This window comes from Pleurodeles waltl, chromosome 3_1 (assembly GCF_031143425.1).
Source record: "Pleurodeles waltl isolate 20211129_DDA chromosome 3_1, aPleWal1.hap1.20221129, whole genome shotgun sequence".
NCBI classification, from domain to species: domain Eukaryota; kingdom Metazoa; phylum Chordata; class Amphibia; order Caudata; family Salamandridae; genus Pleurodeles; species Pleurodeles waltl.
In genome coordinates this window covers 770,018,979-770,043,033 of record NC_090440.1, presented here as the reverse complement: position 1 = coordinate 770,043,033, position 24,055 = coordinate 770,018,979, and the positions used below count along the sequence as shown (strand labels likewise).

Below are 24,055 nucleotides of genomic sequence, written 5' to 3'. Positions count from 1 at the left end.
TAGGGAACAATTGCACAGTTTTAGGGAAAGATATCTGGTGCTGGAGACCTGATTAGTAGGAACACATTGCATTTTCAGCTAAAATTGCATCAAATACCAGGCAAAAAGTGGGGGTGACCTTGTCAAAAAGGGGCCCTTTCCATACACATCCTACCCCTTGTGGGTGCCAATCCCTGCTGTCCACAGCCTTGGATCATACACAATGGGGGTAGGACACAGCTCCTTGTCTTCTTTGAACCACTGCGCCCATACTTTCAATAGGTGCCCAATTTCCTGCAAACATAGACAGCAAAGCAGGGGTTGGTCACGGGGTCTGGCATCCATCCTTGCCCTGCACCCATACTCCCAGAGGTGCCCAACTCTCTGCTAGTGTCAATCCCCTTCTGACCTGGCCTGTACCTAACCCATAGTGGGTGGCCAACCTCCTTCTGTTAACAGCTTTTGGTTGTGCATTGTGGGTGGTTGGCCACAAGTGCAGGCTGCTGGCCCAGACCCCCCCCCACCCCTAATATGCCCAAACCCACACCAAAGCCACAGCCCCCTTCTACGCACAGCCTTCAACCATGCATAGTGGTGTGCTGGTCTCCCCACTGCAGACAGTCAGCCTGCACTGCATACAGCCTACAGCCTGCACAATGGCTACTGGCTGCAGGGTGTGGGCTATGACCAGGCTCTTCTCAAAGTTTTTTAATGTTTTAATGGTTTCACGGTAAAACACTGCCATGGCTGTTATTCCTGTGATAGTACTATAAAGCATACTTTTTGGGTAAAGTTGTAACTTTTTGCCTAATTTTGTATAATTCCATTCTGATGTTTTTTTCTGCACTGGAAAATAAAGTTTCCCATGGGAGCTAAAATGGGAAATTGCTCCTTTCAGATCCTCCTTTTTCCTGGGCCCCAAATTGATGGATGAGTGCAAACCTTGTCACGGAGGAGCCAGAGTGTATGAGCGTTTTTGTTGGAAAGTTGTGTGCAGATTCATCAAAAGGCACCAAAGTTCTACGCAAACAAAAAAATGCCCTACCTAGTGAAAATCTGACTTAAATATAACTACCCAGTGGCTACCTCCACTGTGTAATATCATGTATGTTCATTGAAAATCAATAGGTTAAAGTGGTTACTACACCTAAGCTATGCTTAAAATAATTAAGACATTTACTCAAAAACTCATTTAAAGTGCAGTTAGGAATAGCAATTAAAAATGGAAGCCATTGCAATTTGCATGTTTTATTTAGTCCCCCAATATATCACATGAACAACAACCACGCAAACCATATCCCACACACTAAATGAAATGTACCATAAATACTGTGAAAGAATACTATAAATGCAATATTATTTACTGGTTTAAGAAGGTACTGTTATTTAATTACGTTGTACTTTTAGATGTTAAAGAAAACCCAGCATACAAATAGAACTTAACTCAAGGAAGTGACTTTGATTGCTTTATGTAAATCCATTCAGTAGGTTTCAAGAAATACGCATTTAAAAATGTTCATTTGGACTTAAAAGTATTAAACATTTGAAGCATCTAAAGCTACATATAAGAAGAATAGGAATAGCGATTACCTAATTCCAATTTCTTCCAAATTGCAATTAGGAAGTCGCTATTTTTAATGTATGAAACTATTTTGAGTTTCATTAGCAATTCGCATTGGGTTACAAATATGCCTACCTCATGAATATTAATGAGGGAGGTCACAATTTGTAACCGTTAAGGAATTGCAGCCATCACAAGAACGGTGGCCTGCTGGGGTCAGCACACCACCATGTCTGTGATTGCTTTAAAATAAAGGAATATTTTCTTTTTTATTAATGCAGCCTGTTTTCTTAAAAGATGCAGGACTCAGTTCCAGCATACTAAAACAATGTAAGGGGCAATAAGGGAACAGGGATAGTATCTTATGACACCCTCCCTCAAGTGGTGGAGCCTCAAAGGGTCTCCGACCTAGATTAAAATAAAAAACGCATTTGGTCACTGGGTTTGTGGACCATATGGGGCAGTTCTCAGCCCCAAGCATGGTTCTTAGATTTATGACCTTTGACTGGGATCCATAACTCCTGCTAAGGGGTTAAAGACCCATGTTGGGTTCCCCTTCTGGTGGACCTGATACTGGATTTGCACTCCCCGCACCATCTTCTCACATCGGGAATGTCTGAAATACTCACATATGTTTATCCCTCTCAACAATCTCCTCAAAGCTTTGGACATCTCCTTTCTCCTGTGGTGCAGGATGTCACAGAAGTAAACAACAAGAAAAGACACAAACAGTTAGGAGCGCACCTGCCTGACATCCCAGCAATTAATCTGCCCCATTGCATCATGGTAGATGTAGTATCTTCAAAAAACGAACTCCATTAATTTTTAAATATTTCACCTTTAAGTAGGTACAGCCTTTACTGTGCATCTCTGGACACGTGTTTCTGGGTTAGTCCCTTCTTCAGCAGAGAACATATTTGCGGGGTGCTGGGAATGCTGCCATAAATCACCCGGTTTCAGTACCTCTTCCCTGGCCTGCTGGTGCCTGCTCCAGAGCTCGTCAGCCCAATAGCTCAAGGGAGCCTTTAAAGTCACAAACAGTTAGGAGCGCACCTGCCTGACATCCCAGCAATTAATCTGCCCCATTGCATCATGGTAGATGTAGTATCTTCAAAAAACGAACTCCATTAATTTTTAAATATTTCACCTTTAAGTAGGTACAGCCTTTACTGTGCATCTCTGGACACATGTGTTTCTGGGTTAGTCCCTTCTTCAGCAGAGAACATATTTGCGGGGTGCTGGGAATGCTGCCATAAATCACCCGGTTTCAGTACCTCTTCCCTGGCCTGCTGGTGCCTGCTCCAGAGCTCGTCAGCCCAATAGCTCAAGGGAGCCTTTAAAGTCACAAACAGTTAGGAGCACACCTGCCTGACATCCCAGCAATTAATCTGCCCCATTGCATCATGGTAGATGTAGTATCTTCAAAAAACGAACTCCATTAATTTTTAAATATTTCACCTTTAAGTAGGTACAGCCTTTACTGTGCATCTCTGGACACATGTGTTTCTGGGTTAGTCCCTTCTTCAGCAGAGAACATATTTGCGGGGTGCTGGGAATGCTGCCATAAATCACCCGGCTTCAGTACCTCTTCCCTGGCCTGCTGGATTTTATCTTGCTGCCAGCCCAATCAGAGCCTTCAGTTATGCAGTCTGAGTTCTGTGATTGCAGACCTGGAATGGAGTACAGAAGCAAAATGAGACACCTTTATTTTCTTAATTTTAGTCTGTGGACTGACCATGTACTGGGCCCAGGGATTGTCTGCAGTCTGAAAACGCTAAGAGATACAAATGTGATTACCATTTCAAGCCCATCTGAAATGTCTTTAATTGAAATATCTCAAAATGTACTGAATGATTTCCAGAAAAAAAACAAAAGCATGCTTTGTGAGTAAAATTCTGCTCTTATGCTGAGTTTGGTGTCCATCTTTTTAGCAAATGTTGCTGTTACTGCGAGCAAAAATTCCAATTGGGGTTAAAATGGGAAAAAACATATTTTTGACACCCTGTAACATTTTTCCCATGCACGGAGTTGCAGAACGTTTGACACACTAGACCTTAACTACAGTAAGCAAGTATCAAATTTGGTGCAGATCTGTCAATGGGGTAAAAAAAGTATAGACATATCAAAAAAATATTTTTCACTGGAAACTGCAGCCTGTAGCTTTTGACCACGTACATGGGTTGGCACCAAATTTGTCAGCTCCTGGCGCAGTCAGTACCAGCAGGCCAATTTTCATGTAGATCCGTGCAGGGGGGAAAAGTTGGAATGTGAGAGTGTACGAAGAACTGTACCCTGGATGCGTTGTGCCTTTACTGTTGCTGAGGAGTCTTTTTAAGGTATTTTCACGGTATCTAAGATTTTTCAAAATTACAGAACCTTTCTCTTTAATGATCCTCTCTAAGCACGATGTGTCAGCCCCCATGTCCTGTTTTTCAACAGTGACTCATAGGAAATTTCAGTGTTCGTCGTGAATGTATGACTCACTAACTTTAAAAGTAACTTTTTATTGGTTTTCTGCCTGGGAGCATAAATAATCTTAAAACTTGGCTTGCTTAGGGCTACTGTGGGATCAATGCGTCACATCTGCAGAGCGCATCTATATCCACCTGGGCACCTAGTCAAGAAACGTTGGCAGCAGCTCAATGTGAAATATAGTGGGACTAAAGCAGCAGCATGGTTTTCTCACCGTTGATATCCGCAGTGATCAGAAAGTCACGAGTTCGACTCCCATTAAGGGATTCTCAGCCTTTCAGTCATCTGAGGTCAACAAATTGGACATTATTAAATTGCGCAGGAGCAACATCTGTGATTTACGGTTGGTAAATACAGAGGGAGCCATTATGAAGTGAAGTATGTCAAACCAGTCTTTATTTTTGCCAATTAATTGAATGTATGACTAATAGGGTCACAGAAACGCTACGGCCATAAGACAAATAACATGAACAAGAGATGTTCGTCCCATATCAAATACTTTTTTTCAGACTGTTGCATTTCTCTGCCTATACATTTGACTTTTGAAAAGGGTTTTGGCAAGTGCACCAAACGCGTGCACTCTATAACACCTCTGCTAGAGCAATGTGTGTTGCATTAAACAATTGCACACATTTGTTCTTACGTTTGCACATTGTTATCTTTCCCCGTTGCATCTATGTCCATCCTGTTCACATTAGAGAACTCACCGCCACTGTTTGGCAAACAATAATCTATTTATTTTCATTGCTATGGAAGTGCAGATAGTAACTACCATTCGAGATTTCAGATCTGTGCAGCGTCCAATTTTGTTTGAGTCTGCGAAGCACTTGCGCGTCGTTGTTTACACAAATTGGCCAACAGTTTACGTCACTGCTTTTTATACCAATAATTTGCACTGCATATGCCAAGACGTACTGCCGAAGCATATTCCATAGAAGGCATAACACGATCCGTGGCAGGCTCGCGCCACAGGCAAGGTCGTTCATATAATTTCTATTCTGGGAGGGGGGGGGGGGCTCTTAAGAAAGTACACTATTTGACAGTAATTGCTTTTAATGATTTAAGGGTGTCAATGTTTTATTAAAGCCGGAAGGAGTTTTTTTTCGTTTTTCATATATATTTATTATTATTACAGCCTTTTGTTACTCATATTCCCAAAACTTCTGCCGAGTCACATTACCAGATGGTGTTTCTGAAAAGGTCTTCTCATCACATCTCCGGCCTCTCCTTATTTTTGTCATGCTCTTTGCCTTCACTTAACTCCGAGTGTAATATGTGTTCTTTGTAGTATTTTCAGTTGAATCTGCTGGAGGACTGCCTGTATGGCCGTCTGTTTGGGATGTGTCTGCGCCTCCTGGCCACCTGTCTGGGATGTGTTAAAACCCCCTCTTCCCCCATCCGTGTCTTCCACGCTTCCGGATCCCTTTCCAATTTGAAATGCGTTCCCTCGAAACGCTCTGCGGTATTATACATTAGAGAATTTACAGTGAAGCGATTGGTTTTTGGTCAGTTCTTCTGTCGGCTGTCCAATTATTCTGGTGCGCATGGCGTGCCTAATCTGTACTTATTAAAAAAAGCCCGCAAAAGTAATTAAAAAAACATAAGGCAGGAGTCTTGGATATTAAACTATATTGTGTGAATTACTTAAATTCCTATTCAAGGTGAATGTAATTAGTGTTTAAATCAATTTAAAGGGACTTATTTAAGTGACCTCAAATTTAGAAGAAAATTAGTGAGCCTGCAAAGCTTCCTCCAAGGAAAAACAAATCTCTGCAACAAGTGCAGATGTCAGCTGAGCTATCTTGCTGTCTTCTTTCAGGTCCGATGCCACCTAGCAATCTACTTAGCTGAATGTCCAGTCAATGAGTTCTCGAATTCTAATGCAACCTGATATTTGTAAATCAAGTGCATCTTGGCAGGAGTTTAACATGCTTATGATTAAAGCCATGACAAAATCTGAGCATGGCAGCCAGAATTCTTCTCAGAATTCCCAGCCGTGAACATGTGAAGGAGCCTTGAGGAAACTCCACTGGTTGCCTGTCTATGCAAGAATTAAGGGCCAGATGTAGCAAAGGGTTTTTCCCATTCTGTGTCAATGGGAAAATGTGTTCGAACATATGGCCCTAAGTTCGAAGCTCTGTGCTTGGCACATAAAACTTTTTGCAACAAAAATCCAGCAAAAATCTGGAACCTCCTCTCGCTCTATGCTCCACCTAAACCTTTAAGATCATCTCACCAACAGCTCCTAATAATGCAGAAAGTGAGGAAATCTAGGTGGGACAGTAAATCTTTCTCCCATCTGGTACCCAAACTCGAACCCAATGCCCCTCCAGTTAAGGTATTTGAATGCGGTAACCAGCTTTAGGATAAAAACTTGGCTTTCCTCCCTGTAAATTCAGCTTCATGCAGATGTCCAACTACGTTCAGTTTGCACTCACCCAGCATTGAGAAGCCCTCGCGCAGCAATGCGCTCTACAAATAGGGTGACCACCTCGCATTGAGGCAAATTCTGGACAGGACTGTAAAAAAATCAGGACAAAGGGTCAAAATTCAGGACAAAAATTCTGGACAGAGGGTCAAAATTCAGGAAAAAAATTCAAGAATAAACGTCAGTTTTACAGACACACGCAAGGGAGGCCATGCCTCACTATGTTGTCAGTGCACTTATTTACTCTTTTTTTTAACATAGCACTGTTTATTCACTGTGGTCTTTTTGTGATTGCCTCCTTGTATGCTACATTCAGGTCTCACATTAAGTCATCGTTCAGTAGTAAATTAATGCCCTTCAGAACTGTGTCTAGGCCATCACCCTTACCCAAATCTACCCAATCGTTCTTGAAGAGAAAGAAACAGCAACATTTTGATTATGTTTCTGAACATTTTTAAACACCTGGCAAACAGTTTGGGGAAACATTAAGGTAGTTAACCTTATGCTAGTTTAAACAAATTGAACAAGAATATCTGGCTCACCCCAACTGCCCATGGACTTTCAACCAAAATAAATTTAATGAGGCAGGGCGGATGGTGTGGGCGACAGTCTTACACCTAATGTCTGGATGTGAGATACCCACAACTTGTCTGTAGTCTCACAGCACTAGGGTGTATGTCTGGGACTCTACATTTATCTCAGAAATGGGAGCCCGGACTACCAATCAAAGATAATTAAAGAGGAGGATAAAATCGAGATCAAATGTGAGATCCACGGCAAGTGATTCAAGGGGTTGTTTCTAACAACTGGATAAATAAGGAAGAGAAGAACAAGGTGGGACAATTCCTAAAATGAGATACAATGGGTCCACCAAGATTATCAGAAGGGTATTGGGCATGTGGGGAGTTGTCTCTGCACACAGGAGAGAAACAGAAGAGGCACTGTCAAGTGGTTGAACAAGCAGCTCCCATGCACCTTGGCAAACTCTTCTGGTGCAGTGGTCCTCTGCTCGCTCTTGCAAAGGGTGAGTAGGGGCCAGCCCCCTTGCAAGGTTGTGCAAGGCAATTGCCTGCTTTGTCCATGTCTTTAAATAGTTTTGAAATTGATGAAAAGCCAAACTAGTGATCTGGGTTATCCCTAAGTGTCAAGTACATATAGAATCTTCAGAATATTTGGGAAGTAAATTGCACGAAGAAAATGTAAACATGTTAAAATGTAATTCGTGTTTCTTTAACATATGACACTGTTTTCCCCTACAATTAGACCTCAGATTAAAATGGGAACCAGTTACCTTTTGATACCTAGTGATTAATATCTACCATACTCCCACTGATTTGCAGGATGGAAATCTCAGCAGAGGGTCACGGTCCCTCCAAACCCAGTTTGCGTTCTGGTCTTCTCTTCTGCTTTTTGTAGTGGGCCAGGTGGCACTAGTGAAGATGGTGTGCTACCCCAATTATGGTATTATTTTGCAAACCTTCTCCTGCTCATGCTTCATTCCTTCTTCAGACATGCTACACATCTGAGTTGGTCGCTGTGGAGCCGTTGGGTAGCTCTTTCCACTGTAAAGCTACCAGTGACTGCGGGTGGATTAGGTCTTGTGGACTCAGAATGCTACTGACTTTCTGCTCACCTGACTGCATGAGATGGGGTTTATCAGTAAAGACTTTTAAGGAAGGCTTAATGCACTGTGCATTGTTTCCTACTGACCATTCTACGGATCACCATCTGGGGTTATCATGCATAGCTTTCTCTTGCCTTGCTAGAACCTGTAAACTCACAGACATGAAAAACCATGTGCTCCTGCACTACCTTTGCTAAGCCTTCCCACTCACACAGGACGGCTGTGCTCAGAGCAACTCCATCCTTGGTATGCTGCAGGTGTCTTAAAATTGGAGGGTTTGTTTCTCGACAGTGAGCTACTAAATTTCCAAACCCTTGTGCAGACTACCATCTTCACCCCGGTCAACTCCTTACTTACAACCACCTTAAATAATCATTAAATGCCCTATCTCATGTCTGCCACCTAGCACTAACCCTGCAAGAAGTGTGTCAGAAGTTCTACACCGTAGGAACTGGTGACAAACGGATAGAATGGGTGTACAGACCTTTCCTGCAACATGGAAACCACTCCAGGTCTTCTTGTTATACTACTTGGGTGATTGATGTGGCCAAACCTCTGCAAGATACGGACTGGACTAAAATACTAGACTTTACCTACAAAGTATCCCACTGCTGTCATTTTAAGTACATTCATAGAGCTTCATTGGGAATCCATTCCACCCGTTGCTTGCCATTGGCATTGTGGTTTGTAACTCACATTTTGTTGCTTTCAATTTGCTGGCTTTATTTGTTTTAGGTTATGCAGCTTGAGTTCATTCCTTTCCTTGCCCAAACCTTATTTACAGTATCCTTCCGAGTACTCCCTTTCTGTAAACAGGCCTTTGAATCTTGCTCTCATCTAATCACATTTGCTGTGCATTCAAAGAACAAAGTCAAAGGTCAGGCTCTGTCTTAGGTGGGGACTTAGGCCCTCATTATGACCTTGGTGGGCGGCTGAAGCCGCCCGCCAAGATCTGACAACCCGGGCGGCCGCTAATGCGGCCACACTCCCGCCGCGGTCATTTTGAGATCCTCGCTGGGCCGGCGGGCGGAAACCTGGAAGCGGGGATCTCGGCCGCAACACAGGAGCTGGCTCCAAATGGAGCCGGCGGTGTTGCGGCCATGCGACGAGTGCAGTTGCACTCATCGCGCTTTTCACTGTCTGCGCAGCAGACAGTGAAAAGCTGCATGGGGGCCTGTCAGGGGGCCCCTGCACTGCCCATGCCGCCAGGAAAAGGCTGGCAGTAGGGGGACTCGTAATCCCCTGTGCAGCGCTGCTAGCAGCGCTGCCCTGGCGGATTAGAACCGCCGGGGTCATTGTGGCGGTGCAACCACGATGCTTCCGCCGCGGTCGTAATGACCCGGAATGCACTGCCAGCCTGTTGGCAGAGCTTCCGTCACAACAGCCCTGGCGGTTTTGGACCGCCAGGGTTGTAATGACCCCCATAGTGTTTTCTTTTCTTTCTCTGACTTCAAACTGAGAGGATTTATTCAACAATCTTGCTGGATAATGGTGTTAGGAAAGAGTTTTTTCTATCACGTGGCAACATTTAAATAAACTTCAAAATATATCAGAATTAGGAGTACAAATTAAGTACATTTTTATCAATTCTGAGCTGTGCTGGAACGAAATACATTTATATGATTAAAACAAATCATTGCATTAGGTGATGCAATTTCCACACATCATCGTCTGTGCACAGTATAGTTTGATTCGAAAAACTCTATGTCTGTGCAAATGTAACAGTCATTTCAATCAAAAATGTGCTGTCTGTAATGACAGTGTGTTTCCACACCTTGCATACTCCACTCCACTCTACACCACTCCACACCACTGCACCCTACTCTGCATCACTCCACTTTACACCACTTCATGCCACTGCACTGCACTCTTCTCCATTCTGAACCACTCCACATTATGCCACTGCAATCTATGCTACTTCACCCTATGCCTCTCTACTCTACTCTTTACCACTCTACTCTATGCCAATGCACTTTACGGCTCTCTACACCACTGTGCTCTGTGACACTGCACGCTAAACCACTCCAGTCTAGGCAACACCAGTCTAGTCTGCACAACTCCACTCTATGCCACTCTGCAACACTGCACAGTACGCCACTGCACTCTAAGCTAATACACTTTATGCTAGTGCACTTTATTCTGTAACACTCAACTCTATGCCCCTGCACTCTACATCAATACACTGCACGTCACTCTAATCTGCAGCTCTGTACACTGTGCCACGGCACTCTACACCATTTTACTCTATGCCATCACACTCTATGCCACTCTATGCAACTCCACTCCACCCTGCACCTCTCCACTCTAAGCCACTTCACTCTACTGTGAAACAATCTACTTTACGCCACTGCACTCTGTGCCACTGCATTCTATGCCACTGCACTCTACCCTGCACCTCTCCACTCTATGCAACTGCACCCTACTCTGAAACAATCTATTCTATGCCACTGCACTCTACGCTACTCTGACCACTACAGTGTAGTTCAATGCACTCACGCCACTGCACGCTGACACTCTACTCTGCCAAACTGCACTGGCCGCCACTCTACTCTACACCACTCTACTCTACACCACTCTACTCTGTCCTACTACATTCTGCACCAATACAATCTATTCCACTGCACTCTATGCCACTCTACTCTGCCCCATGCCACTCTATGCCACTGCACTCTATGCCAGTGCACTCTAAACAACTGCATTGTATGCCACTGCCCTTTACTCTGCACCACTGTACTCTTTGCCACTGTTCTCTGTACCACTCTACACCACTGCCCTGACACTCTACTTTGCAATACTGTACTCTACACACCTCTACTCTGTACTACTGCAATCTATGCCACTGCACTGTGCATCACTGCACTCTACACCACTGCACTCTAGGCACTTTACTCTACACTGCACTGCACCACTCTACAATACTCCACTCTGCACCACTCTATGCCACTGCACTCTATGCCACGTGAATCTACTCTGACACTGCACCACTCTGCATTACTGCACTCTCTGCCACTCTATTGTATGCCAGTCCACTCCACTGCACTCTATGCTATTCTACCCCATGCCACTCTCTGCCACTGCTCTCTGCGCCAATGCACTACAAGCAATTGTACTTTACGTCACTGCCCTCTACTCTGCACCACAATATGCCACTGCTCTCTGTGCCACTCTACATCACTGCACTGACACTCTATTCTGCAACATTGCACTCTCCGCCACTATACTGTACACCAATCTACTCTGTACTACTGCATTCTACATCACAGCACTCTTGCCACTCTACTCTGCATCAATCCACTCTACGTGACTGCACTCTACAGCACTATACTCTACTCTGCACTGCACCACTCTACACTACACCACTGCACTCTGCCACACGGGTCTACTCTGCACTCTACGCCGCTGCACCACTCTACACTACTGCACTCTCTGCCACTTTATTGTATGCCACTCCACTACACTCTATGCCACTCTACTCTATTCCACGCCACTCCATGCCACTGCACTCTAAACCACTGCACTCTATGCCAATGCACTCTAAACAACTGCACTGTACCCCACTGCACTGTACTCTGCACCACTGGCCTCTATGCCACTGCTCCTATGCCACTCCACTCTACTCCACTCCACACCACTATGCCACTAACTTTTAGCCATGAACAGCAGCCACTCTGGTGCATAACATGGCTAAAACTCATTGGCAAAGCCAATAACTCTTGCGTAGACAAGACCTATTGGCTTTGCCAATGTTTGTTAGTACTGTGAGGTACTGAGGTCCCTGAAAGAACTGTGAATGTGTAACTCCTTATTTTAAACATGCATTTGACGCCTCGTCAGGAGTAGTAAGCTCTATATAAATACAATTACATCATAGTATAGGCAGCTGTAAAATGTGCAAATACATTTTGGTTAAATAAAAAAGTGCTTCTCAAATACAGATTTGAATCATATACAGTTTATATCTAGTACTAACATTTTTTATAACGCTCCATTAAAACCACACACTCCACAGCTCACCTTGGAACACCCTTAAGGTACCTCTCTAAAAGAAATTATCTTTGCCATCAGAAAGCATCAAGTGACTCCTTTGATTAAAGTCAGTGCAGTTTTCAAGCCCCTTTGCGTTTGCAGGTTTACCAGTTGTGCACATTTGCATTTCTTTAGGGAAGGAGACACCCTGGCAAGAAGGCCTTTTCTTATCTATCCTCCCTCTGAGCACAGGAGACTCCCTGCCTTTCAATCCAGTTGGGGAAACTGATCTGCCCATAAGTGTGCCCTGTCGTCCATTGTCCTTTAGGTGAATGGCTAAAATTATGGACAAATGCTGTCCGTTAGGCCTTTCATCACGGTCAACGGACGGCAGGTCGAAATTATGGGCAGCCCGTGAAATTTACGGACGGGTGGTCACCCTATCTACAAATGCCTTAACAAAGTGCATAGTGAGGCATTGGGCAAAAATAAATGAATGCCACTCGAGTTGAAAAAAGACTAGTGTATACTAGTGTTGAGTATCAGTACCCATGGCACTTTTGGAATCTCTGTTCTTCAGTAGTAAATGGAAAAAGCATCGTGGCTGCACCCGGTGCCGGACTGGCCATTCTTCCACTCTGGCTTTTCCTTATTAGGCTGCGTTCTATGGGACTGGTTTTAGGGCAGCATGGGCCGCCATAACGCAACAAGGCTACCCTAGTTCATTCTAGTCATGGCCTCCTTCAGTGCCAGCGCTGATTTTGTCCTCTAGTCTGTCTGGCCCTGCCTACTTATTGGCTCTAAACAGCTAAGAGGAACGATCACGTGGGCACGCTCCATGCTATAATATTAATCAAACTACAGAAAACTGGTTGTTTTAATTTCACTTTGCAGTGGAAGTTTATGTCAACAGACACCATACTTTATTTTTTACATGCATCACATACCCGCATTGTTGTAGATGTAAAATGTTTTTGTAGTTTCGCGTATATAAATGCAATTGCAATAAAATACAAAAGGAACGTGAGGTTTGCCAAAAACTACCATACAGAATGGCCGCATGGGGCCACCTAAGGGGAGCTGAATGATGCGTTGCATCTATCAATGTTAACATTTGGAATGTGCAGGGAGCCTACGAAGCTCAGTGATGTAACAAAATGGCGGGGCCCCCTGCAGAATGTAATGTGGTGTCCCTCAGACTTAAAGATATTCATAGGCCTTCAGATGAACATGCGACCACCTTGCGCCATAAGGGTTTGTGTTACGCCCCTGACAGAGCTATGTACCTTGACCTCACACAAATTCCCTTCCCTTTCCCGTGACGGGACACGTTTATATTTAGCGTGTGCTGAGGTAAGTCACAAACGAGCAGCTGTTTCAAGACTCAGACTTCGGGTGCTCTTCAGAAAGCTTGCATGGTTTTCACAGAACACTTTGCTCTGCAATGTCTGCAGTGAGCTTGGATATTTCAAGTGCACGGTGAAGACAATTAAATGACCTGCTAGCCCAACTGACCCACCCATTAACATTTGAATTTTAAATTCATGCACTTTATCACGATGCTATAGAAGTGCTGTTCTCAGTGCTTAATTTGTTAGTAAAATAGTGCTGGTGCCCAAAGCTCTGCTATGAAACACGCAGCTGGTGAAATTAAATGTGCGTACGCAGAATTGCAAAGCTGTGTAGTCCTACATCCACCTCATTCATCTTTAACTCACTAAAAAGACACCCCATTTGCCGTTCTCTCACTTATGCAGATTCATGTTTTCTTCCTGTGTGACGGTTTTTGTCTTTAGCTTCCTTCGTCTTTCTGCTTTTTTTTCCATCTCTTGGTCTCAGTAAACGTCTAATGCAAAAATAAGTGCGGTGCCCCCCACTGGCAACCACCGGTTTAAATTAAGCACTGACTCTGCCACTTAATGCCTTGAATTGCCTCCTGAGAAAATGGCTGTACTTCTGCAAGAATAAAACCTGAAAGTTAGCTGTCTACTGACTGACTAACCAACTGGCGCTGGTATCAATCGTAAGATTAGTAATTATCATAGAAAACTTACAGGAAGACTCACAAACTTCTGTATTGTCTACTATTTCAGGGTTGTGTACATCCAGCTGAAACTACTGAGGCCCCTATTCAATGCCCCTTCTAACTGCATTCATAGCTATGGCCAGGGACGGAATGGGCTCACAATTAGACTCAGGCATGCCCCAGAAACTGGCCCACATTCCTGGATCGTTCAATACATGGATTACTGTCTGGTTAGCCTCACTAGAATCTGGCCAGGTTTTTTTTGTAGTTTTAAATAGTGTGAACGTAGCCCAAAGGCACTGGAGCAATGTACATGCACACCAGTTACATTACACAAGATGACATTTATTTTTATTCTAGGTGAGATGATTTTCATTTAGGGGAGATTAAATATTTTTGCCCAGGATCGCGGGATGTTGAGCAGACACCGGGACTTGACGCTAGTTCCAATGTCAGCAGCTCTGACCATAATGTTACATCCAATTTTTTTTCCCACTGGGAAAGGTGGCCTCACAGCGAGGCTTAGGCAAGCATCCTCCTCCTTCACAAAACAAGGCCTATAAGACACTGGATCCGAGCTGGCAACACCTGGCCCTTAGGGAAGCCACTCTTGTTACTCATATCAGCCGCAAGCCACTATTGCCTCAGGGCGATGACCTGGGAGGGCAGCGGAGGGTCCAAGATCAAGAAAAGCACACAAGTGCTGCTTGCCCAATGGCACAAAATCCCTCCCCCCCCAGCAAGGTAGCTGCATAATCCCACCCTCCCCACACCCACCATGGCCTAAACGTGATCACCTGGTGAGGGATGACACTGTTTCTGGCAAGGCAGACCACATGAGGCAGGGAGCCGAGGTGAGAATGCCCCAAGGGTCAAAGCAAAACCTGGCCCCTAGGCCCAATTTACAGCATGGCAGGGGAGTGCCCAGAATCCTGGCACCACATTTAAGTGTCCAGGTAGGCATTGGGACAGAAAGTAAGTCTCTTGGGTTGGTTTTCCAGAAGCTCTATGGAGCTCTAGGAGGAAAACGTTATACTGGTTGTAACAGTAGACTGACAGCGGTGGCTTTGATAGGCGGATTTCAGAAATAAGTACATTTTCACTTATCTGTAGTCTGTGGTTCATTACATATTTCTGCTGTGAAGGATAGTTTTGATCCAATACTTACGAGCTGGGTTTGGTAGGGAAGGACTGTATAACTTACAACGCAGTACCCGTTGCATCTGATCCTGAAGAAATGGGATCAATCTCTTGCAGTATTCTTGCTACCAAAAGACCCACTGGGGGAAGTACTACCAGACTTCCTTTGTAAAAAAACAAAAAAAAACATAGAGGTTCTCCTTTCTCACCTATTGGTCACTTCCATTCTTATTCTTCCCCTATGTCTAAAGACAGGGTCTCAATAATGTAGAAATGTAAAAGTTAGTACAATTTCTTGCAGTTGCCTAGTTTACTTCTGTTCCAAAATATTGATTTAATGTAGAAGATTGGAAATAAGCCTTCAGTTAGGTAGGCCATAGTGGTCTGCAATATGTATCCTTAACAATGCAGTGACCTGGAGCAGAGGTCAACAAGACCCCTAGTTGGCTGAAGGACTCATGGAATGTGATTTGTATAATTCCAGTTTGTGATCTGCAGCTGATTGATAGCAGCCCATTCTGTGTCGGAGCGTGTCATGTTTTGGGCGTTCAAAAGTAAGATGACATTTGTCAGAATTATTTTAGGGCCCTTCCTCCCCACTAACTATATTTCATCATTGAGATAGGTGTTTATCAAGCTCTATGCAGTTTATAGCATGAAGAGTTTCCACTACTGACTCGAAAACTTGAGTGCTTAATGTTTTCTGCCATTGGTGTTTATCCTTCTGCTACTGATTATTACATGCTTTATATATCCCACCTTAGCTGCACAATGTCCTAACGAGGTTATTCCTTTTACACATTCTGGATCATTGCAACTTCAGAAATATGAGCCTCTGCATTTTGTCTGCTGCTCAGAAATAACAAACATTACTTACTGCCCTTTCCTACAAAGGTGTTTTGTGGCTGTGGATGGCCACAGCCATTGTGTATACGTATGGTTGAGGTAGCGACAAATGCCACACTATCTTTGTCTCTATACCTTGTGTGGGTATGTTTACTGTAGAAACAGTGCATAGCATGTGGTTGTGGCCCATGTATGCCACTAATGGTGAATAGCACAAAAGTCTAAAGTTATCACTAAGTACAGTCTACATGTGTATGTTGACCTTTGTGAATAGCCCTCTAGTGCCTGGGTGCCACTGTAAGGTAGCTTTGTGCAAAATATCAGCCCAAACCCAAAAAAGAGACAAGGATCTTTCCATTTTTTAGATGATCTTTCTAGCATTTTAATGTAGTGCGTAGTCAGTGCTTCTAAAATGTGCAAATAAGCCAACCGAAGATCCGGAGATTGCTCAAAGAATTTCAGCTTCAGAAATTTCTCACAAACTGATTGTTACAATAATGTTTATTGATTAAACAGAGACCCCTGTGAAATGGCAGCTTTATACTCCTGGAGGTACTCTGGGGGTATTTACAGTAAGGTGCCATATTTGCATGGTTTCGTGGTTGTACACCCAAAATAAGGCGGCTAGATCCCCTCCCAATTTTTGGGAGATCTCTTGTATCTCCACACTCTAAATAATCCCTTTTCTCTGTAATGCAAAGCGCAGCTGACACATTTTATGATATAAAGTACATGCCATTTTCTTTCTGTTTTAGGCATATTAGTCCAGTCGCTGGATGAAGCAACCTCGCCCAAAAAATTCAGAAATGTATCTCAGTCCAATGAGAACATGTGTTCATCAGTGTCTTCAGAGTGGGCATCTGTCAAAATTATTCCTGAGGAAGAAATGACAGATCACAACCTGCTGGCAGTTCGGGTCATGGTGACTACTGATGGGAGCAGGTACTGTTATTAATATCATACACAAGAGTGGCCCAGAAGCTACCGCATCGTAACTAAAAGGATCACTTGCAAAAATCTAAAACTATGTGTCACATTTAACTTGCAAGCAATAAAGACAGGTCTGTTTAGGATGCTGGATAGCAAATAATAGACTTTTTGGTGGTTTGGAACAGGGCATAAATATGTAAAACAGTTTTCTGACATTTCTGTTGGCTTCCAGACCACATCAGTAGTAAGAGATCTTATGCTTTTGAATGTTAGTAGATGAATGACTGTACGATTGTCCATTGAACACGTCTAATTAATTTTCAGCATTGTAAAAATGGATGAATGCATACAAACTATTTTCTTATGGGCCAGCTAATGAAATGTATCACAAGACGTCTTGTGACACGATCTAAAACTATCACTGGCAAACTCATTCAATCTCGCTTTGCCATGCATGCAGCATAATTGGTTTTATCAATGCCCCACTAACCTTGCTAAAAGTAAAGAATATACTACTTTCTATACTTTCAGTATGGCCGTTCCTTTCTGCAATGTGCATTGGATCATCCTCTTACGCCATGAAATGCAGTAGCCAACTTGAAAGTATCAAAAATATTGTTTTCTGTACTTTCAAAATGGCTGCTATTACGGTGACATGGAAACCACATCATATCATGCAACTTAGCAGCCATTTTGAAGGTGCAAAAAGGATGCTGTAGGCAGATGGTGTTTGGTAGTCTTATTAGTGAGCATACAATCCCTTGGATATCAAGTCAATGTGTGTTACATAGAAAGATTGTGTGTGTGCTTAATTTGCAAGCAGGAGTAGGCTGACCTACTACTGGTATCCTCCATCAAAAGCACTTTGTGTCATTCTCCACCTTGCCCTTGGCCCTCTCATTTCCAAATTGGTGGGTGGAGCCTACCACAGGATTTATAAGTTGGTGGTGGACCACTATAGATTTCAGAAGGGGAACTTACTGCTCGGGCCAGTTCGGGGTAATGGAAGATGTATGTGGCCCTTCTTCGTTGATCTGTTGACGTTTTCCTTAACACATATTTAAAATCTTACTTCACCATTGAGCTGGGCTTTTAACAAATATTAAAATAGTGGTTTAATCATATTTATAGCTGGTCCCAATCCCAGGGTAGCATAATTATTATTTAATATTGCTTCCCAGTGTTTCTTTATGGGCCAGCAAGCTTTACTGCAGTGAAAATAGTTTTTGGATGCTAGTTACTGTAAGGGCATGTTACCATTAAAATTCCGTATGACATGCTTATAAATACCATGCACCCTACCTTGTGGGCTGCAATGCCTTCTCAGGGGTTGGCTAAAAGGAAACTTTTTCTACACTCAAAAAGGTTTATTTTTACTGGTCGGGCTGCAGGTTTGAAACTTCAGCAGCCAGGTTATAGTTTTAGGCCTGGATTCATGTTTGGCTTGTCACTCCAGTGGATGGCACAGTAGTGCTGTATTTTATGGGTGAAATTTAACTTTCCATGCAATGGATATTTTTGGACGCCATATACTATGGACTTAAGAAAGCTGAGCATGCCTATTAGGTGTTAACCAATTGCGACATGTTTTAGGGGTGAGGGCACATAACTGTGCACTGGACAGCAGTGCTCCAGTGCGCTGCGTCTAATTACTACCAATTAAATTCAGAAAAACAAATGGGCGTGACTATGCAAAGGGGGCATTTTCTCACAGCTGCCATTAAGGTCACATACCATAGGCATCAAAATAAATGAAATGTATATAATGTATGTCATTGCCCAAATATGATAATTAATAATTTAATGCAATCGAGCGTGTGAGCATCTTTGTAATTATTTTAATTTGGATCCCTTGTTAATTATATCAATTTCTTATATTTGCTTTTGTAGTTCAGAAATGGAATCTGACGTATGTGGATATATTTCAAATTCTGAGTCTAATGAAAACTGGGATAATCCGCCTGAACAAAAGTTAACCAGAAGTCCTATAAGAAGACATTTTTCTGTAGACCAAAGTAAAAAAATGCAAGATGATGGCAGTATAGCGTCCAAAGCTATTGATGGTAAGTGACGTTTGTCTGTGGATTTTCTATTGGTGTAAAGTATTTTAACGCCATTTCTTTCTTACCAGTGTATCCCAATCATGTCTGCCAGTCCTCAACCATACTGTGAGCCATACTTGATTTTCATCCAGCTCAGATTCCACAGAATTTGGAAGTGTCTCGCTGCTTTTAAGCAATCCTCAATATCAATTATTTTCTGTGGCTTAAAAACTTTCTATCAGAGTTTCTTCTGATTGAGGGCTGATTCAAGAATATGCTTACTATAATGCCAGTAATTAATGTATTCTCTCCATTCGCACAATCTATTTACTATTATAACATAACTGCCTAAACATAAAGAAAGAAGCAGTGCTTAATTTGTAAATTATTGAGTGCCAGGTGCCGCAAGCATTGCTCAGAAGTCGGCGCTAGTAAATGTCAGTTCCCCGAAAACCAAGGCTGTGAAGTCCTGAATCCACTTCCGGTCTCTTTAATCAGCTGCCAGACACTTCCCGCCCCTTTATCTCACTGATGCAGGTTCCTGATTTCTCCATTTGCAACCGTTTTTTAGACTTTCGTTTCAGCCTTCTTTCCTGTATGTGTGTTACCTTTCTTGCTCATGGTCATTGTCTGATAAGGAAAATGAAATGCCTTCTCCACAAATGAGTGAATCTAGTCGCCACTGACAGCCACTGACTCAAATTAAGCAGTGGGAATCAGACAGTTGGCATGTCAGAACTATATGATTTCTTTAAATACAGCTCACAATTTCACATGTTCGCTAGAATGTTTCTTGTTGTTCTATTAGGCTGTAAAAAAAAATGAGGCAACATAACTAGGGTCTATATTAACTTCTACACTGCTGTAATTTCAAAACAAAAGACATTTTTCGGAAAACTGCAGTCTTCACCTACTCTTAATACACCTTGTTACTACTTGAAAAACAGCATGCTACTAGTATTTTTGATGTCTGTAGAACAGAGTGCTCCCATTTAGTACATTCTAAGGACATTGTAAGTCAGTCAGATGCTTTATAGGTCACAAATCTCCTCACTGATTTGTAAAAGCCTGCGACTGCGTAGTTTTGGATTAATTATTCCTTGCATTTTGTGTCTTTCAAAGGTATCTAATCAAAGGTTGCTGTATCCTTACTGTTGGATTTTGCCCTTTTGCAGGGTCATCCCCAATCTTTTTTTGCCTCCTTCCTCCTATTTTTTCTGACCTGTTTTTGTTGGCTTTAGAACTCTGAGCATTTTACCACTGCTAACCAGTGCTAAAGTGCATATGCTCTCTGTGTATATTATATTGTTGATTGTTTTCTCCATGATTGGCATATTTGATTTACTAGTAAGTCCCTAGTAAAGTACACTAGAGGGGACCAGGGCCTGTAAATCAAATGCTACTAGTGGGCCTGCAGCACTAGTTGTGCACCCACATTAGTAGCCCTGTAATCATGTATCAGACCTGCCACTGCAATGTCTCTTTGTGCAGTTTTAAACTGTAAATTTGACTTGGGTATGCATATCCACCCGGTCAATGGCAGCCCGTCAGGGTGGTCAAGAGCCCCTGGAGCCTGAAACTGCCAAAAAGAGGAAGAGCAAGGAGCGCGGGACATTGGCACCAGAAATTCCCACGGTCCGGGAGGAGGCGGAGCCTGAGGGTGACGCCCTGGAGCCCTCAGGGAAACAGGTGGCTGAACTGGGGGAGGTCCCTGAGCTGTCGCAGTGGCAGCATGAAGGGGGACCCACCAGGGAAGCATTCTGTGCAGCACAGAAAACATGCCCTACTCTGGAGGGTTTGCAGCAGCAGGCTGCTGACCAGGCGGCTGGCAAGGAGCCAGGATCTCACCTGATCTACTGGGAGGATGACCTCCTGTATAGGGGGCCTAAGGTTCCTGAGCCTGGGTCAGCCCTTGTGCTGGTGGTACCCCAGTGCTTCAGGGTCTTCCTACTGGGGTTGGCTCATGATGTGCCTTCAGCTGGACATTTGGGGCAGGACAATACCTTTGAGAGGCTTGTCACCCACTTTTACTGGCCCCTAATGCGCAGGTACTCAGATGCACATTGCAGGTCTTACCAAACTTGTCAGGCAAGTGGCAAGAGTAGGGGGAAATGTAAGGCTCCCCTCCAACCTTTACCTGTTGTCAGTAATCTCTTTCAGAGGGTAGTGTTTGACATTGTGGGGCCTCTGGATCCCAAGACAGCCATGGGCAACAGGTTCATCCTGGTCTTGGTGGACCATGCCACCCGGTACCCAGAAGCCATTCCTCTGAGGTCAATCACTTCCCCTGTGGTGGGTCGTGCTCTGATGGGGTTTTTTAACCACATGGTGTTCCCCAGGGAAGTGGTATCTGATAGGGGTACCAACTTTATATCCACGTGTATGAAGTCTCTGTGAAAGGAGTGTGGGGTAAACTACAGGTTCACCACCCCTTTCCACCTCCAAAGTGATTGTCTGGTTGAGAGATTCAACCGCACCTTGAAAGGCATGATTATGGGCCTGTCAGAGCCCTTGAGGCGGAAGTGGGACGTCTTCTTGCCATGCCTTCTGCTTAAAGGGAGGTACCTCAAAAGGGACTTGGGTTTAGTCCCTTTGAGCTGATTTATGGCCACCATGTTAGAGGACCTTTAAGTCTGGTCAAGGAGGCTTTGGAAAAAGCTCCTAGTAAACCCCCCCAGGATGTATTCAGATACATGCTGGCTCTGAGAAACCAGACTGCCCACTTCAGCAGTTTCGCACCTGGAAGCAAGCCAGGAGGACATGAAACACTGGTATGACCAGAATGCCACTCTGGTCGAGTCTCAACCTGGACAAAAAGTGTGGGTGATGGCACCAGTGGAGCCTAGGGTACTCCAGGACAAGTGGACTGAGCAATTTGAGGTGGTAGAGTGCAAGAGTGAAGTCACCTACCTGGTAGACTTGCAGTCCCCAACGAACCCTTTATAGGTCCTGCATGTCAACCGCTTCAAGCCACACTTTGAGTGGACTTAACTGTCCATGCTCCTTGCAACAGATGATGGGGTGGAGGAGGAGAGTGAGGCTCTTCCTGACCTCCTGTCTGCAGGAGAGAAAGATGGGTCTGTGGAGGGAGTGATCCTCTCCCCCTCCCTGACTGAAGAGCAACAGAGGGACTGTCGCCAGTTGTTGGGACAGTTCGCCTCACTGTTTTCCCCGATCCCAGGGGTTACACACCTGTGCGCCCTTGATGTGGACACTGGGGACAGTCCACCCATTAAACAGAAAGTTTACAGAGTGACTGACAGGGTCAGGGCTTGCATTAAGGATGAAGTATCCAAAATGTTAACCCTAGGGGTTATTGAGCATTCCAGCAGTCCTTGGGCCAGCCCAGTGGTATTGGTCCCCAAGCCTGCTGCTCCTGGTGCCACTCCAGAACTCAGGTTCTGTGTGGACTACCGGGGACTCAATGCGGTCAGCAAGACTGACGCACACCCCATCCCCCAAGCTGATGAGCTCATTGACCGGTTGGGAGCTGCTCAATACGTTTGACTTAACGTCTCGGTACTGTCAGATTGCCTTGACAGAGGGGGCCAAGGAGAGGTCAGCATTTTCTTCCCCAGATGGACACTTTCAATTTAAAGAGATGCCATTTGGGATGAAGAATGCCCCTGCCACCTTCCAGAGGTTGGTCAACCATGTGTTGTCTGGGTTGGATGAGTTCAGTGCTGCCTACCTGGATGACATTGCTGTGTTTAGTTTCATATGGGAGGAACATCTGCAACAGCTGTATCACTAGGGGGCACCCCTACAGCCAAGAATTGACACCATTCTGGCTTGGGAGCCTCCCAAGACCCAGACTGAGGTGAGGGTCTTTTTAGGCCTCACTGGCTATTACAGGACGTTTGTCATGGGCTATGGTACCATTGTGACCCCCTTTACCGAGTTGACATCTAAGAAACAACCAAGGAAGGTGATCTGGACAGAGGCTTGCCAGACCGCTTTTGATGCCCTGAAGGCTGCCATGTGCACAGCACCTGTGCTGAAAGCACCTGACTACTCCAAGGAGTTTGTTGTGCAAACAGACGCCTCAGAGCATGGATTTGGAGCAGTACTCTCACAGCTTAATGAAGAGGGCCTAGATCAACCCGTAGCCTTCATTAGCAGGAGGTTACTTCCCAGGGAACGTAGGTGGAGTGCCATAGAACTTGAAGCGTTTGCTGTGGTCTGGGCACTGAAGAAGCTAAGACCCTACGTGTTTGGGATTCACTTCCGGGTTCAAACCGACCACAGGCCCCTCAGATGGTTAATGCAGATGAGAAGTGAGAATCCAAAGCTGTTGAGGTGGTCTGTTTCCCTAAAGGGGGTGGACTTTACAATTGAACACCGCCCTGGTACAGAACATGCCAATGCTGATGGTCTGTCCAGATTCTTCTTCCTTAGTGATGAGAACCCCCATGAGGTTCGGTAGTTGCTCCCCACTTTCAGCTGGGGGGACACGTGTTAGACTTTTCATCCTTGGCGTGGTCTCCCTTAGCTTTTTACCTCTGTTTCCCAGGTTGTTGATGTGTGCTGGACTCTGTTTTTGCTGTTTTTGTTACTCTGGGCACTTTACCCCTGCTAACCAGTGCTCAAGTGCAATACAAAATGTGTATGTAATTGGTTCATCCATGATTGTCATATTTGATTTACTGGTACAGTGCACTATTGGTGCCCAGGGCCTGTAAATCAAATGCTACTAATGGGCCTGCAGCACTGGTTGTGCCACCCTCCTTAGTAGCTCTGTAAACATGGCTCAGACCTGCCACTGCAGTGTCTGTGGGTGCAGTTTTAAACTGTAAATTCGACTTGGCAAGTGTACCCACTTGCCAGGCCTAAACCTTCCCTTTTCGTAAATGTAAGACACTCCTAAGGCAGACCCTAGGTATCCCCAAGGGTAGGGTGCAGTGTATGGTTAAGGTAGGACATATAGTAATGTGTTTTATATGTCCTAACAGTGAAGTACTGCTATATTTGGTTTTCGCTGGTGCAAGGCATGTCTGTCTCATAGGTTAACACAGGGGCTACCTTTAAATATGAATAAAGT

General features: G+C 44.2%; 1 protein-coding gene across 7 annotated transcripts in view; it reads left to right on the top strand.

Moving 5' to 3' along the window:
• The window catches only part of MICAL2 (microtubule associated monooxygenase, calponin and LIM domain containing 2), a 776,672-nt gene that overhangs the window by 541,133 nt on the left and 211,484 nt on the right, over positions 1-24,055 (top strand). For all 7 annotated transcript variants that reach the window (XM_069223592.1, XM_069223590.1, XM_069223591.1 and 4 more), the window contains 2 exons: positions 16,798-16,984; positions 18,863-19,035. In XM_069223592.1, the coding sequence (XP_069079693.1) occupies positions 16,798-16,984; positions 18,863-19,035 (360 nt within the window). The remainder of the gene's footprint in view (positions 1-16,797; positions 16,985-18,862; positions 19,036-24,055) is intronic.